Source organism: Rhinatrema bivittatum, chromosome 5 (assembly GCF_901001135.1).
Source record: "Rhinatrema bivittatum chromosome 5, aRhiBiv1.1, whole genome shotgun sequence".
In the NCBI taxonomy this organism is placed as follows: domain Eukaryota; kingdom Metazoa; phylum Chordata; class Amphibia; order Gymnophiona; family Rhinatrematidae; genus Rhinatrema; species Rhinatrema bivittatum.
In genome coordinates, this window is record NC_042619.1 from 14,125,530 (window position 1) to 14,140,511 (window position 14,982).

Sequence of the window (14,982 nt, forward strand, 5' to 3'; positions counted from 1 at the left end):
TCTGACTACTCAGAAACAGGGTAATTTCTGTAAATCAAAATATTCTATAGATATGGGGGCTTGGCAGTATTGGCATGCTTTTTTTGAAAGCCACAATAATAGCAATAACCTAATTTAAAAAGAAAGAAAACCAGACTGCAAGCCCATTGGAGTTCCCTGCTTTTATACCTTTTATTTACTTATTTTTTAAAGTAAGTAGCATCTACACTGATATTTCCTAAAGCCTTGCTCAGATGTTGCACAGCCACAAGCAACTGCTGCAAAAGAAAGGAAAGGAAGAGAAAAACTGCAGCAGGCCTGTGTTTGCATCTTACAGCGTTCTCCTAAAATCATCTGGGTATAGCAAGGATATAAAAGGCATCTTTTGGGGTCTTAGTTACTCAGCTTTTTTTTTCTCATACCTTACTAATATGGTACTGCAAAGGACTTCACCATCTAGCAAAACGTTGTATAACTAATGTATGCACCCAAGCTGTTTTATAAATGGATATACACACAGGGGCTTACACACAAAACGTACGGTGACGACAGATTTGCCATGGACAGCTGCCAAGGCAAATCCTTGATTTCTGCCCTGCTTTAGCAAACAGTACTATACATGTGCAATAACGACCTCTGGTTAGGACATCTACTGGGAGAGTGACTGGATGAGCAGGTACTGTCAGTAAATGCCCTGGTCGAAAGGGAGTTGAGATTCTGTACTATACATGTGCAATACGACCTGGTATACTGGGAGAGTGACTGGTTGAGCAGCTACAACCCAAGAAAGAGATTCTAGGTGTCATAGTGGATAACACATTGAAATCGTTGGTACAGTGTGCTGCAGCAGTCAAAAAAGCAAACAGAATGTTGGGAATTATTAGAAAGGGAATGGTGAATATAAACGGAAAATGTCATAATGCCTCTGTATCGCTCCATGGTGAGACCGCACCTTGAATATGTGTACAATTCTGGTCGCCGCATCTCAAAAAAGATATAATTGCGATGGAGAAGGTACAGAGAAGGGTTACCAAAATGATAAGGGGAATGGAACAACTCCCTATGAGGAAAGACTAAAGAGGTTAGGACTTTCAGCTTGGAGAAGAGACGACTGAGGGGGGATATGATAGAGGTGTTTAAAATCATGAGAGGTCTAGAACGGGTAGATGTGAATCGGTATTTACTCTTTCAGATAGTAGAAGACTAGGGGGCACTCCATGAAGTTAGCATGGCGCACATTTAAACTAATCGGAGAAAGTTCTTTTTTACTCAACGCACAATTAAACTCTGGAATTTGTTGCCAAGAGGATGTGGTTAGTGCAGTTAGTATAGCTGTGTTTAAACAAGGATTGGATAAGTTCTTGGAGGAGAAGTCCATTACCTGCTATTAAGTTCACTTAGAGTAATAGCCACTGCCATTAGCACTGGGTTACCATGGAATAGACTTAGTTTTTGGGTACTTGCCAGTTCTTATGGCCTGGATTGGCCCATGTTGGAGACAGGATGCTGGGCTTGATGGACCCTTTGGTCTGACCCAGTATGGCATTTTCTTATGTTCCTTATGTACTGTCAGTAACTGCCCTGGTCGAAAGGGAGTGAGATCTGTATATACATGTGCAATAACGACCTGTTATACTGGAGCAGTGACTGGATGAGCAGGTACTGTTCCAGTAAATGCCCTGGTCGAAAGGGAGTGAGGATGAGTGAGATTTGTATTATAAGGCAAAACTGTTATACTGTGTGTTTGTTTTCATATTTTAAAAAAAGGCACCAAACATTGCAGAGTCAAACTATTACTAGGGAAGTGGTACTGTGCTTCCCAAGCAGCCCACAGTGATAGGAATAAATCTTACCCTTCTACAAGAGTGCGTGCTTTTCATGCTTAAAGTCAAATTCCCATCCAAAAAACAAGGGTCAGCACTATCGCTATTAGAACATTCAAAGAAATAGCGGAATATTCTTTTAAAGGTTTTTACTTTAGATTTTTAATATTACTATCCTTAATATACGGCTTGGGGTGACCTGCACAGAGGGGCAGTTACTAGCGTTAAGAAGCTTGCTGGGCAGGCTGGATGGACCATTTGCTCTTTTTCTGCCGTTCTTACTATGTTAAGCTGGTGCAACAGTGGCAAGGTTTGGCGAGCCTCCAATGTCGGTTGATCGGCCGACATCAACACTTTCATGCCCTGGGTATGAAAGCAATATTCCATGAAGCTACATCCACTCTGAGAGAGACAAAGAATGGCAAAGTCATTACCTATTCCAGATGATCCCAGGAAAAGAAAAACCAGGGGGTGCTCTTCATCGTACCAGCCATTCTCTTTCCTCCGGATAGCTGCATTTAAACGCAAATAGAGAAAGAAAAAAAAAAGGGCATATAAATCAATGACACAAAACCAAGTATAATTATCACTAAGTATACACAATGTTTTACTGCTCTCTGTTCACTCAAAGTCTTCAGTACCATTAGTGCTACCTAATTCGATTAGCTGGCAAGACCCTCAGAGGCACCTAATCAAGTTACTATGGATTTGGAAAGCTGCCCAGAGCTGAATTCGGATAAAGTTTTCCAAGATGTGCACTCAATGTTGCCATGGATACCCAAAGGAGGATGGACACAGAATGAATGAGAAGGGGGAGAGAGAAAAAAAAATATCCAAGGCCGTGCCTCAGATTCCGCAATCTCCATTTTAGGGCCGTTCTTAAGCAGTTTTCGGCTTCTCCCTCTTTTGGAGACTGAAGGTCTCTGTAGCCATGCATTAAAAGACAATACAGTTATGTGTTGTATGTGTAAAATGAGATGTGTTATGTTAAAATATAAGAAATAGTAAATCATTAAAATAAATACTGGGATGGAAATGGTTTGGATTACACTAGGCTTCTTCTCACAGGTGGAGTCAAGGCTGGAAAGGATTTAATCATTTGCATGTTGCGGGCGCTATTAGTTTCGGGGGGATGGCCGCGCGTTTTCCACACGCTATTACCCCTTACTGTATAAGGGGTAATAATAGCGCTTCAAAAACATGTGGCCAAAGGGAGGCTAAACGGTGCACTCGGCTGAGCGCTCTTTACGGTTCTAATGCAGGGGGAATTTCACTATCCTCAAGAGAAGCAAGATTGGTGTCATCATCAGTGCCACCCGGATCTCTATCCAGAGGTTTCGCTGCCGCTCTAGTACTCCGGCGCTTATCAGAAGGTCCAGGAAAGGTTCCTGCCTGCACCTCTGCCTGCAGAGCATTTGTCTGCACCTGAAGAAAGGATTGCAACCGGTGGAAAAATTCTATCCATGAAAAAGTAAAGGAATCCAGACTAGGAGGAGCCTGAGGAGTACTCCCTGAGCTACCTTCCCCTGTAGAGGAACCAGTTAGGGGACTTCCAAATTCAGGCACCCCCACCCGAGTCGTCTTTACCTAGACCAACACTCGGCTGGGAAGAACCAGGCTTAGTGAAATCAGAGGAAGAGCCTCCAAACAGCGCTGGCACAAATCAGCGGGCACTCCTGGCTGAGATGCCCAAATATGACAAGCAGTACAAAGAGAAAGATGCTTAGGCTTCTTAGGTACAGGCGCCATTATGGCAGAGAGTGCGCTGAGCAGAGGCCAGAGGCAAGCGCCCAGCTGCTTTTTGGGTTTTTTTTCACGTGCTCAACTATGCGCTCAAAAATGATGTGTCCAATACTTAGGTGTGAACACCAAAGCGCTTACCTAGGTGGCCAAAAGAATTAAGCGAACAAAAACTTAAGCGCAGAAGGAAATGGCGTTTAACATGGGCGCACAAACTACAAGGTCCAACTGGGCACCCAAAAATGGAGCACAGAACCTGGATGCACAGCTAGACTCACTTGCTGGATCAATAATCGTGTGGAGGGCAGCCTTAGTAAGTGCACAAAAAGCCATTGCGGCCTACCACACTGCACAGTGAAAAGCCTCGGAGCGGGGCCTAGCCTAAGGAGGCTGCTCAACCTGCAAGGCTGCCCAAGTCCCTCCACCTTCCACAGAGCGGGGCAAACATTGGACCAGCGCGCCAAGCATGGAGACCGGGGGAGGAGGAAACCCTACACAACCAAAAACCTCCTTTTAAGTCCCTGTATAATTTTTTTTTTTTTAACTTACCAGAGCTCAGCCTTACCTGGCTGACTACAAAGACTGTCTCCGTCTATGCGGGGGGGGGAGAAGGCATGTGCCATCACAGCCGCGCTTGGCTTCCTGTACTCACTGCCTTTCAGCTGCTCAAGCAGCTAAGTCCATGCCAGCTGAAAAACCAGCTACCGGACCAAGGCACTCATCTGAGGGACCACGGAAATCACCTCAGGAATTCTCAACTGGGGGAGGGACCTTTTGGTATCACCACAGGAGAGCGGGTTGAATTTCTTGAATTCTCCTTTTCTTTAAAATGAAGCAATACCCAGTGGTGAGATGCACGTCTACCATCTGCTGGAGACGGAGAATACTGGCAGGCTGATGTCACTGCAGGGGTGTATATGCTGTGATGTCAGTTTGCTCCATCTCCATCCGCTGGTAGAGGTGCATAACCCACTTGTTCTGGATTCATCTGATTGGACGCTAATAAAGGCTTTTTTTGTTACACTTTTCAAATGTGATTTTATGGACAATTTGTTATCTAAGATAATACCAAGGTTTATAGTCTTAAATACTACTGGTAAAGAATTTTATTTACATACTAGGAGACATTTTTTCCCTCTTGGCGACATTCAATGAGAACATATTTTCAGTTAACCAGTCATATATCACTTATATGGTCTTTTGGAAATGGTTGTTAGGAAAACACTCCGATTACCCACATGATATAAAAAATTGAATATCATCTGCGTACATAAAATAGGGTAAGCCCATCGTTCAATGAGGAGTCCTCTCTAGGGCACACCTGGCTCCATGAAGAAAAACCCTATCTCTCTGCAGAACTAAAAGGAAGCTCAACTCTATTATTTCTTTAAGCTGTTTATTTATATCTTTAAGATTGGTTATTAATTTGAAATACAATGAATTCCGTTGGAATATACATTTATTGTGTCAAGTGACTTCACACATATACTACATGCCCGAGAGACCAATGTGTGACTCCGTTGCCTAATCTGGCTGCAGGGAAATTGCCTTTCTAAGAAAGTTCATAAGCAGTGACGTCAGAGTTAAAATGTTTAAATGCTCCAGGGTCAGACCAGCAGCTCTGAAATACCTCTGAAATGACTGCTTCTTCAGTTCGGAGACATTCGCAAACTGAAGCACAGCAGCGAGTAGTTGGCGTCTCGAGACCAGTATAGGGTCCCAGAATCCTGTCCTGTTACCCTTGTTCTCTCTATCCTAAAGGTGGCTTGTACCTCTCCAGTCCAGGTTTGGGAGCTACTGGACCACCTGGTTTTTAATCACGTTTGAGCATTTCAGCCACTTGCTCAAACGTAGTTAATGTTTTGGGATCTTCAGGCCCCAACTTGGTGAATGACAACCCCCATTCCCGTGGGGTAGACTTTGTGTCCTTTACCTAGTCCTAGTGCTCTCTCTCTGCCCCCACAGTCTCTCTGAAACAGTTAATAGGGTCTGGATTTCTCCGACTGCTCCTCCTGTTGGATCTGATGGTGCAGGATCTGTTGCAGCAGGTGAGTGTATGACTCTTCTTGCTGTTGCATATGTTTGACAATGCACTTGACACATTCCTCTGATGCCACACATGCGGTCTTGTCTCTGTCTTTTCCAGACTGCTTCTGCAGGGACCAGATTGCAGCAAAGAGCCTGGCCTCCGGCATCCAGGAAAACAATGGCATTATTTTACAGAACAAAAAATGTACAGAGCTAACTTCTCTCAGCTGCTTAAACAAAAAAATAAGAATTGTACTCACACACAGAGTCGTAACCTATTTCCTAGAGCTTCCTCTTTTCAGTCCCAGGCCTAATGCTCTGCTTGGGCCAGGGTTTTTATTCCCTCTCCCCAGGGAAATCGCACTCTAACCTTAGGCATTTCTTAAGGTGGACTGGGCTAGATAGCTGGACCTGATCTTTTAAGGTGATCTGCCCTAAAGACCTCTGCACAGGCTCACAGCTTATTTTTGAGAGTGTGAAATGTTTATATTGATTTCTAAGAACAGATAAAGGCCTCCATCCTGAACGGTGCATCAAAAGCCTTGTTTTCAAACACATTTTGCCTCAGGCAGAGAAATAGGATCCAAGATGCAGCTCAATAAAGGAAACCTGTACCCTTTCAGTACCCTACAAATAAGCTGGGCAAGTATATCCTTCTAATGTAACACAAGGAAGGCACACTGCCTAATCCGTCTTGGGTTTTACGCTCTAATCCTCCCACTCCCGCCAAATCTCTCAGCACACCTATCAGGAGCCCCCCTGAAATCTGGCAGGAAAAGAGACTCTACTCCACATTACAGTCCGCTGCATACACAGCGAGGTCCCCTTTTACATGCATACAGACAGAGGGACATGCATGGTGACAAGAGGTACTGTGCATTAATAAAATGCACAAAGATGTTGGAATTAGCAAGAGTTTGGAACCTACAAACAGCAGCGCCAGTTATCAAGGCTTCAACCCTGGCTATCATGCGGTGTCCATCCCGATATATATATATATCTGTGTGTACATTTATGGACCACAGCAGATTTCACAAGCAAGTCCATTACTAGGTGAGAGGTGTCTACCAAGAGAAAGCCTATGCTTCAACCCATGACGGAATAATGCAGCGAATGACAATGTGCCCGCAGAGCACAAATGCAAACATTACAGGAGGGATTATTCCTGCTCACCAATGGGTTAAAACATGGAAGTTTTCCCCCCAGCCAACGGGTGTGTAAGGATTTTCTTTCAGCAAGAGAAGTCCTTGGGTTTAAGTGGCAGCGGTTCGGTTAGACCTAGTGCTGATATTATGGCACTAAAAGATTTGGACTTGATGTAAAAACAGAGAACAGAAATGAAGGGGTAGCCCGCTATACTTAGCACCATCATCTGCTATCAGTCCCAATTCCAGGTCTTCCCACCATCAAAAACTGGCAGAAACACAATACCTCTCTTTCTGAAAACGTAAACACACAAAAGGCAGGTAAGAACAGCGCACTTGTCCACTGATGTTCCATTAAGGAAATGAAAACCAAACTCTTCTGCAAAAGCAGGGTACTTAAGTTGTCATTTTGGAGCCATTTCCAGCTCTGCAGCAGAGCGCTCTCTCTATTTCACAGACCCGTAACAGTATTACTGCACCGCAGTGTCTCACAGAGGGCCCTTTAGCTTGGGTATTGAGCTGATAAATTCACTGTATTACTTTACACAAATCAATACCCCAGCAGTTATCATGCTTTGATGTGACCAAAATTGGTTTTAGCCAATTTGTGAGCGTAATAAATGTCCATTTATCAAATCAATTCATTCAATGGTGTGTGCTTCAGACCGGCCCATGTCCGCTGGACCCCAATACCCCAAGACTGAAGGCTTCTGAACTTATTGTATAAAACAGTCTAAAGTATTCTTTAGCCAGCTTCACCCAGGTCACCTAACCGATCGTAATTATTAGCACAGTAGTAATGGCTTTTGTCCACTGGAACTGGCTCCAGCACACCAGTACTCATCTCAAGATTTCTGAATGGTAATTTTTTAGAATGTAACTGCTTTTAAAAAGGTTTGGACAAGTTCCTGGAGGAATAGTCCATAAACTGTTATTCAGGTAGAGTTGCAGAAATCCACTCCCCATCCCTGGGATAAGCAGCTTGGAATCTGTCTCCCCCCTGGGATCCTGCCCGTACCTATGACCTGGCTTGGCCACTGTTGGAAACAGGATGCTGGTGCTCGATGGACCTTTGGTCTGACCCAGTATGGCAAGTCTTATGTTTATTCACTTTTACATACCAAATGAAAAGAGGGGTTGCTCTCACAGTTACAAGAGGTGGCAACATCACTCTTACAATCTCAACAAGAGGCAATATTTCCCCCATAGCTCTAACAAAAGACAATCTCACCCTCATGACCCTCAAATGAACCAATATCACTCTTACAAGATCCAACAAGAGACAGAATCACGCTTACATTTCCAACAAGGAGAAAACCTTTCATAGTTTCCACCAGAGACAATAGGAAGTGGTGCCACATTCCAGGATGCTAAATCAGTGGTCCCCAACCCTGTCCTGGGGGGCTCACCAGCCATGTTGGGTTTTCAGAATATCCACAATGAATATGCATGAGAGAAAATTTGCATGCACTGCCTCCATAACATGCACATTTTCTCTCATGCCATATTCATTGTGGATATCCTGAAAACCCGACTGGCTGATGGGCCCCCAGGACAGGGTTGGGGACCACCGTGCTAAATCACTCCTGAAGTTCTCTTCCTGGTTCAACAGGAAGTTTAGATCACCCTGCCAACTCCAGCAGTGTATTTGGGAGTTAGCAAATTATTGTTTGCTCACCACTAATTATTCATGTTTGAATATTTACCTAATAAAGGAATGATTTAGCATTTGCTACTTGAATCCTGCAATGGATCAGCCACTTTTATTGTATTTCACCAATGGATTTTTCACTTTTGATTATTTAATATAGGATTCAATAACTAATTACTTATCTATTCTATTCAGCCGGAGTGATTTAATATGATGGTACTTAGTTTACTGCAGTAATATTTTATTTTGTAAAACTAATTGATGAATATTGTATTTTGAATGGTTAGAGTATATATTTTTAATGTATTTTTGGTCTACATTTTCCTGTCTCAGAGTTGATATTGTATATATTTCTTTAAAATGTTTGCTATGTATTGAGTTTACCATTTGCAATGGCAGACCCTTAAAAAAGTACTTGCCAGCATGAGACAGCAGTGGGATAGTTTGCTCTGGCAACTTTGGCATAAGAAAAGAACCATTTTCTCCTTGCTTTTTTGAATGCTGCTATGGGATATTGTCTTGTGTGAATGAAGAGTTTCTGAGTGCATTTACCAAAGGAATGACACAAGATTCTTCCAGTTTAAAGTGAAAGCCCCCTGTACCGGGCGTTGGCCACCTCTGTGTTACCATTTAAACAAAGAAGATTTCTCTCTACTGCCCAAACAGGATGCAGAGAGCCAGTAACATTATCAATATCCAACTTCTAAGCTTTGGCACAGTCACCTAATATGTAAACATCATGTCAGTTGCACTATTCATACACTTCGATTTCTGGCTATAAATATATCCTCACCTACTTATGACTCACTCTTTTCTTATCTATTAATATGACATGGTTGTACAAAAATGTGCCTAAAATTCATCATACTGGCTCTGTCCATCATATTTGAAAGCGTGGAAGAGAACGTCCATCTTTCCAAATCATGCTCGCTTTCATGAAGGATAAGAAGCCTGTGCCCTTTCACATCTATAGTCAAATAAAAAAAAAAAGATTCAGCAGGTACGCTGGCTATTGACCCAGCTTCTATCAGCAAGGGAAGGACTGCTTGTTTTGAAACGTGAAATGGGCTCCCCATCTACCCTGACACAACAGTGCAACAGATGTGCATCCCCTCGATGGTATCCCCCAGCCCCGACCTATTCTGCAGGATAGAAGACTCCACTGAGCCTGCTGCAGTCTGAGCCACGAGAAGAGCTCCAGCGCACAATCTGTAAATGTTTTATAACAGTGGACTCTGGGGTCTGGACTGGGGTGCTAACAACAACATTTAAACAGAATCTTTGATGAATTCTCCCATCCTGAGAATTCAGAAAAGGTTACTTGATATATCAGAACTCTAATGGGGATCCCATAGTCCAACAGTTACAAAATAAATTTGAAAAAAAAATGTAAAACTGGAAGGGACCTCCGTACTTAAAATACCTGCTTCACCATCAGCCACAAGACCTAAAAAGATTGTATCATATATCAGTGGCCACCTTTACAAACCAGGTCTCTTTCTCCCTGCTTCCTTGGAAAAGCATTCAATAGAAGATCCATTCCTGATGTCAGGTGTATGCACAGGAATTGGTAACTAACTCCCAACACCTGGAGGAGGGGGGACTGGCTGGACGGACTTTGTGTTAACCCGGATACCAACAAACATTGGTTAAGTAACCACTGTCAGGCCCAATGTATTGAATTCTAGCTGCTTATCCTTCCTGTCCTGGGATTGTTCTTTACATTCACATTACAAATTAGCGATACAATATATGTGCAATTTTTGTAGCAATTATATTTGGCAGGGCTGTAAGTAGGGCATTTTAGCAACCCAAGCAGGTCTGTGTCCTCTTACTCCCAGTTTTTTTTCTCTGCCTTTTTTTCCTCCCAACCTGGATGGTTAGGACAGCAGCTGACTCATCCTGGCTTTTCATCTGCTGCCGGCTCACTGGATTTCAGTCATTATTCCACCCACCCCTAGTTATGGCTCTGGTTAATTGTACATTTACACTTTTGGATTTCTGCACAAAGCAAGAGGAGGCACAAAATGTAAAAAAAAAAAAATGTTAAGTGGAAGTTTATGACAGAATGACAAATAAATGGGAATAATAAACTCACTTTTTGCATTAAAAAGCATGCAAACTGAAATACGATAAGGAGGAATAGTGTGAGGGGGGAAAGAGAAAAAAAAGTCATCTTTTTGGTTAAATGTCCTGGGGCTTCAAGGGTATCAAGCACATGACCCATAATTCAATCAGAGGCCTCTATAAAGCAGGCGGCTATAATGTGCACAGACACCACCTGTGTCAGGATCAGCCGCTGCCCATTAATCAAAACTTAGCAATTAGCCTGTGCTGCTGCTTGCAGGCAGAGAGAAGAGATCCAGCCATCCTGTGACCAGAGGACCTTATTAACTACTGTAACCTTGTTAGAATTGTATGCCTCTCTCCTATATATTAAGTACAAATGGGCCAAAAACCCAGCAAGCTGTGATCGTTAAATCCTGCTGCTAATCTGAGTAGTCACCGGTGGCTGAAGTTATTGGATCCAAATATTCATCAAAAAATAGGGAGATTCTTACCACAGACAGAAAGCTGAGGAAAGAGTAGGGGTGCAACATATAAGTATTCACGTGGGGCCCAGAAAATTATCCTTGCTAAACGATTTTGTTGAAAGCGCTGGCTCCAAAATGAGCCAGAGGAAGTGACAGTGATCCGCATGATAACAAACAGGGTCCAGTCTTTATTTACAACTAAATGAAATGCCCACTGAGAATGACAGGATTTCGTCGCTGAAGCGCGCGATGGCTTGTTACATGAGCGGATCTGTGAGTGTGTCTGAGCGAAACTCTTTTATTGGATGCCTCCCCTTGGAGAAGCGGTACCGTATTGCTGATGGAGCTTGTCTGTGAGATCAGCAGCAGCTTTCCAACAGGTAGTAGCCGAGACAGGTGCATCCATCAGCACAGAAGGGAAAAAAAAAAAAAAAAAGCAGGGCAAGCAGAAGTGGAGTTGGGCCCCATTGGCAAGTGGGAGCGAGCAGTGATGGCTAGAGTGGCGTCAGCAGTGGCGTGAAAGCTCGGAGTCACACAGAGAGAGAAAAGGACGAGCGAGTTTGCTGCTGCTGCGCCAGTGTTGGGGAGGAGAGGGATTGGTGACCCTTCGGGCCCTCTTCAGGAACAGCTATGCCAAGGTGGCTGCAGTATTCAGCCGCACCCTGGAGCTGCTTATGCCACACGTCTTGTCTGGTAGAATGGCAGACAGAAACCAGCTTTTATTACACATATTTCTCTTTTATAAGTGGTGGTCGTGGTGTGTGTCGGGCATATCAAATTTGGAAATTTTCATACAGGACGGACTGTTTAAATGGCAGGTGTATATATATATATATATATTTATTTTTTTTTTTAAAGTAAAGTGGGTCTTTTTTCTTTCTTAGAGAAAATAATTAATTCCCCTACTTAAGTAAGTGTGGCTGTGCTGGTTTGAGTGGACGCCATATTCAGCAGGCATAGAGCAACCAAAGAAAACTGCGTAACATTTCCCAGTTATCCTGATCTGAATATTCAGTCGCACCTAATTGGTAGTAAGGGTAATTTTCAAAGTGATTCCCATGGATGAAATGAAAAGAATCTTTCCTGCAACGAGATTCTCTGTAGACAGCAAGATAAATCAACCATATCTGATTTACCTGGCTGCCCCTCTGGAGGCAATGACTGGTGTGCGGGAGCTCTGTGAGAGCTGGGGTCCATGTCAGCGTCATCAAATGATGTCACCCGATCACACTATGGTCTGAAAGCTTTTGAAATTATGAGCCAGTCAAATTGTTTAATGTCAAAATCATACTAAAGGAATTTAAAGGCTTGAATGTGATCTAGTCAGACTCCCAATTCCATGGACCAATCACATACAAACCTGAGTCAAAAAATAAGCGTGCGGATAATACATTTTAAAAATAATTATTAATGGATCGATGATAAAAACACCTTGTGCTGGATATACTGCAGTTCACCCATCATCTGAGGTCTTTTCCTCCTTTATAATAAAATGTTGTTGTCCTATTTATATCAAGACAATACCTCAAAAGACAAGGTCTTGATATTTGCTCACTACATATCACACTATTCACAAAATGTCAATATATAATATTTCTTTATTAATAATTACCTTTCCTCAACATTGTAAATAGCCTTAGCAGATAAACTAACAAAGTAGACACTACTTCAATATATTTTTTTAAAAACCCCAACACTCATTCATCCCGATTCAAATCACACAACATTCATACTCACCCCCACCATATAAAAATTCAACATACAAGGTAAGTGTTACAGATATAAATTATTTATATCAAGACCGTAAGCTGGAAATTTAGATGTTTGAACATTGTTGTTTTTTGTGTTCTAGTTACCCACATGTTCCACAACAGCAGGCCCCTTCCTAGCACACTCTAAAATTCTATCTAGGTGATACGTGAGTTCTGCTACCTTCTCAGCAAGCAGGCGAGTTTATCAAGGGGCCTCATGTCCACTATCCAGCCAGCAATTACGAAGCTGCTTATCTGTAACAGGTGTTCTCGGTGGGCAACTCTATCATATAATGCCCTTCTGGAACGCACTAGCTCAAAAAGATCTAGAAATCTTTCCAGGCATTTACAGGTGTCCCTGTGCATTCACCACCATGCAAGTCTTCTCCGTAATTTCACAGGCTAAGCTACAACTCCATATTTTTTTGGGGGGGGGGAGAAATTGTACAGCTGATATGTCCTGCTTTCCAAAATAGAACCTGTTTAAGGGAAGCAATTTCACTCTCTCTCAGACAAGGACACATTTAACCACATAAGTGAGGATTGCAGAGAAATACTTGTCTTTTGCTGAGGAACTACATGGTTGAAGAGAAGATGGAGGGAGAGTTGAAATTCTTAAATAGGTTTTTAAGAACTTACTTGGCCAAAATTACTATCACTATGAGAGTCTTCCTCAAACTAATAATATTTGGTAAAGGTGTATTAGAAGACCAAGTAGCCACTTTGCAGATGCCTTGAACTGATGCACAACGGAGATGTACTACTGAAGCTACTCATTCTTGATGGACTTTTATTTTGGAAGATAGGTGAATTCCAGCATTAGCTTAACAATAGGAATACAGCCAGGAACCCAATTAGAAAGGATTAGCTGGACCAGTTGAGGAGATTTTCTGAATGGTTTGGATCTTTCCAAATAAAACAACAAGGCTCTTCAGCAGTCTAAGGTAGGAAGAGTTTGATCAGCTTGTTGGAATGAGGTTTTGGAATAAATATTGGAAATAAAATGGACAATTTAAATGAAATTGTAAAACCACCTTTGGTAAAAATATAGGGTGAGTTCTCATTACTACTCTATTCTTAGATTTGTTTGTAGGGAGCATGAACTACTAGGGCCTGTAGCTCGCTTTCTCAATATGCTGAGGTTTACTCCTATCAAAAAATAGCGCTTTCTAAGCCAGACATTTGAGATCAGCCATTCCTAAGGGTTCAAACAGTGGATTTTTAAATTTAGAAAGTACTATGTTGAGGTCCCATTGAGTAGGAGGGACTTTAATTGGAGGACAAGATGGCAAAGGCCGTCAATGAATAAATCATTATGGGATATTGAGAAACTAGATAATCTAAGTGTTGGTGGTACGCCTCAATAGAAACAAATGTACTCTGACAGTCTTCAATCCCGGTTTGGATAGTTTAAGAAGATATTAAAATAGTATCAAAGTTAAGCAAGTGAAAGGATTCTCCTTTTGGGATAGTACACCAAATGGAAAACCATTTCCCCTTAAAAGTTATACAAAAGCCTGGTAGAAGGCCTTCTCACTGCTAAAATTAAAGTTTTTAATTCCTTGGGTAAGGACATTGATTATACTACTTCACTTTCAATATCCATGCCATCAGTGCTAGAGATTGAAAGTTGGGGTGAAGAAGTAATCCACTGTATTGCATTAGAAGAGATAGGAATGTCTGAAGATGTACTAGTGGAGCAACAGCTAATCTTTGTAGCCATGGAAACCAAATTTGATGTGGCCAAAATGGTGCTATGAGAATCAGCTTTCCTTTGCCCTTTTTCAACTTGAGGCTTGTTTTTGATAAGAGAGGAATTGGTGGAAAAGTGTACATTAAGTCTTGGTTCCATGAAACTGAAAAAGTATCTGAGGCTAAGGATTCGAGCATTGGACTTTTCAAGTAATAGTGAGGAAGCGTATGGTTGGATGGAGCAGAAAAACTGTCTACTTGCAGTGTTCCCAAAGAGTTGGAAGAGGAACTGCACTGTGCTAGGTTGGAGAAACCCTCACTGGAGAAAGAAGAGAAATGACAATTCTGATAGTCAAAAATTTGTACCAAATTTGTATCAAATTTTTGATAGGATTGTTGAGTATACCTATATTCTGTTTTTCTCTCTAAGACAGGTTCACATCTGATACGGTTGCAATTGCTGAAGTTGCTGCTGCTGGGGACATTGTCTATAATAAGGCCTGCAAGAAACTATTAGTTTCACTCTAATAGTGCATACTGCTACTGTTCCTAGTTAAGTTATGTTATATTATTTATTTATTTATTTATTATTTTTGTTATACCGAGTTTCATGACTAGCATCACATCAACCCGGTTTAC

At 42.1% G+C, this 14,982-nt stretch overlaps 1 protein-coding gene across 1 annotated transcript in view; it reads right to left on the reverse strand.

The window, feature by feature from the left end:
• CLPB (ClpB homolog, mitochondrial AAA ATPase chaperonin) overlaps window positions 1-14,982 on the reverse strand; it is a 346,145-nt gene that overhangs the window by 74,866 nt on the left and 256,297 nt on the right. The window contains 1 exon segment of the mRNA XM_029602044.1: window positions 2,237-2,314. Within this exon segment, the coding sequence (XP_029457904.1) occupies window positions 2,237-2,314 (78 nt within the window).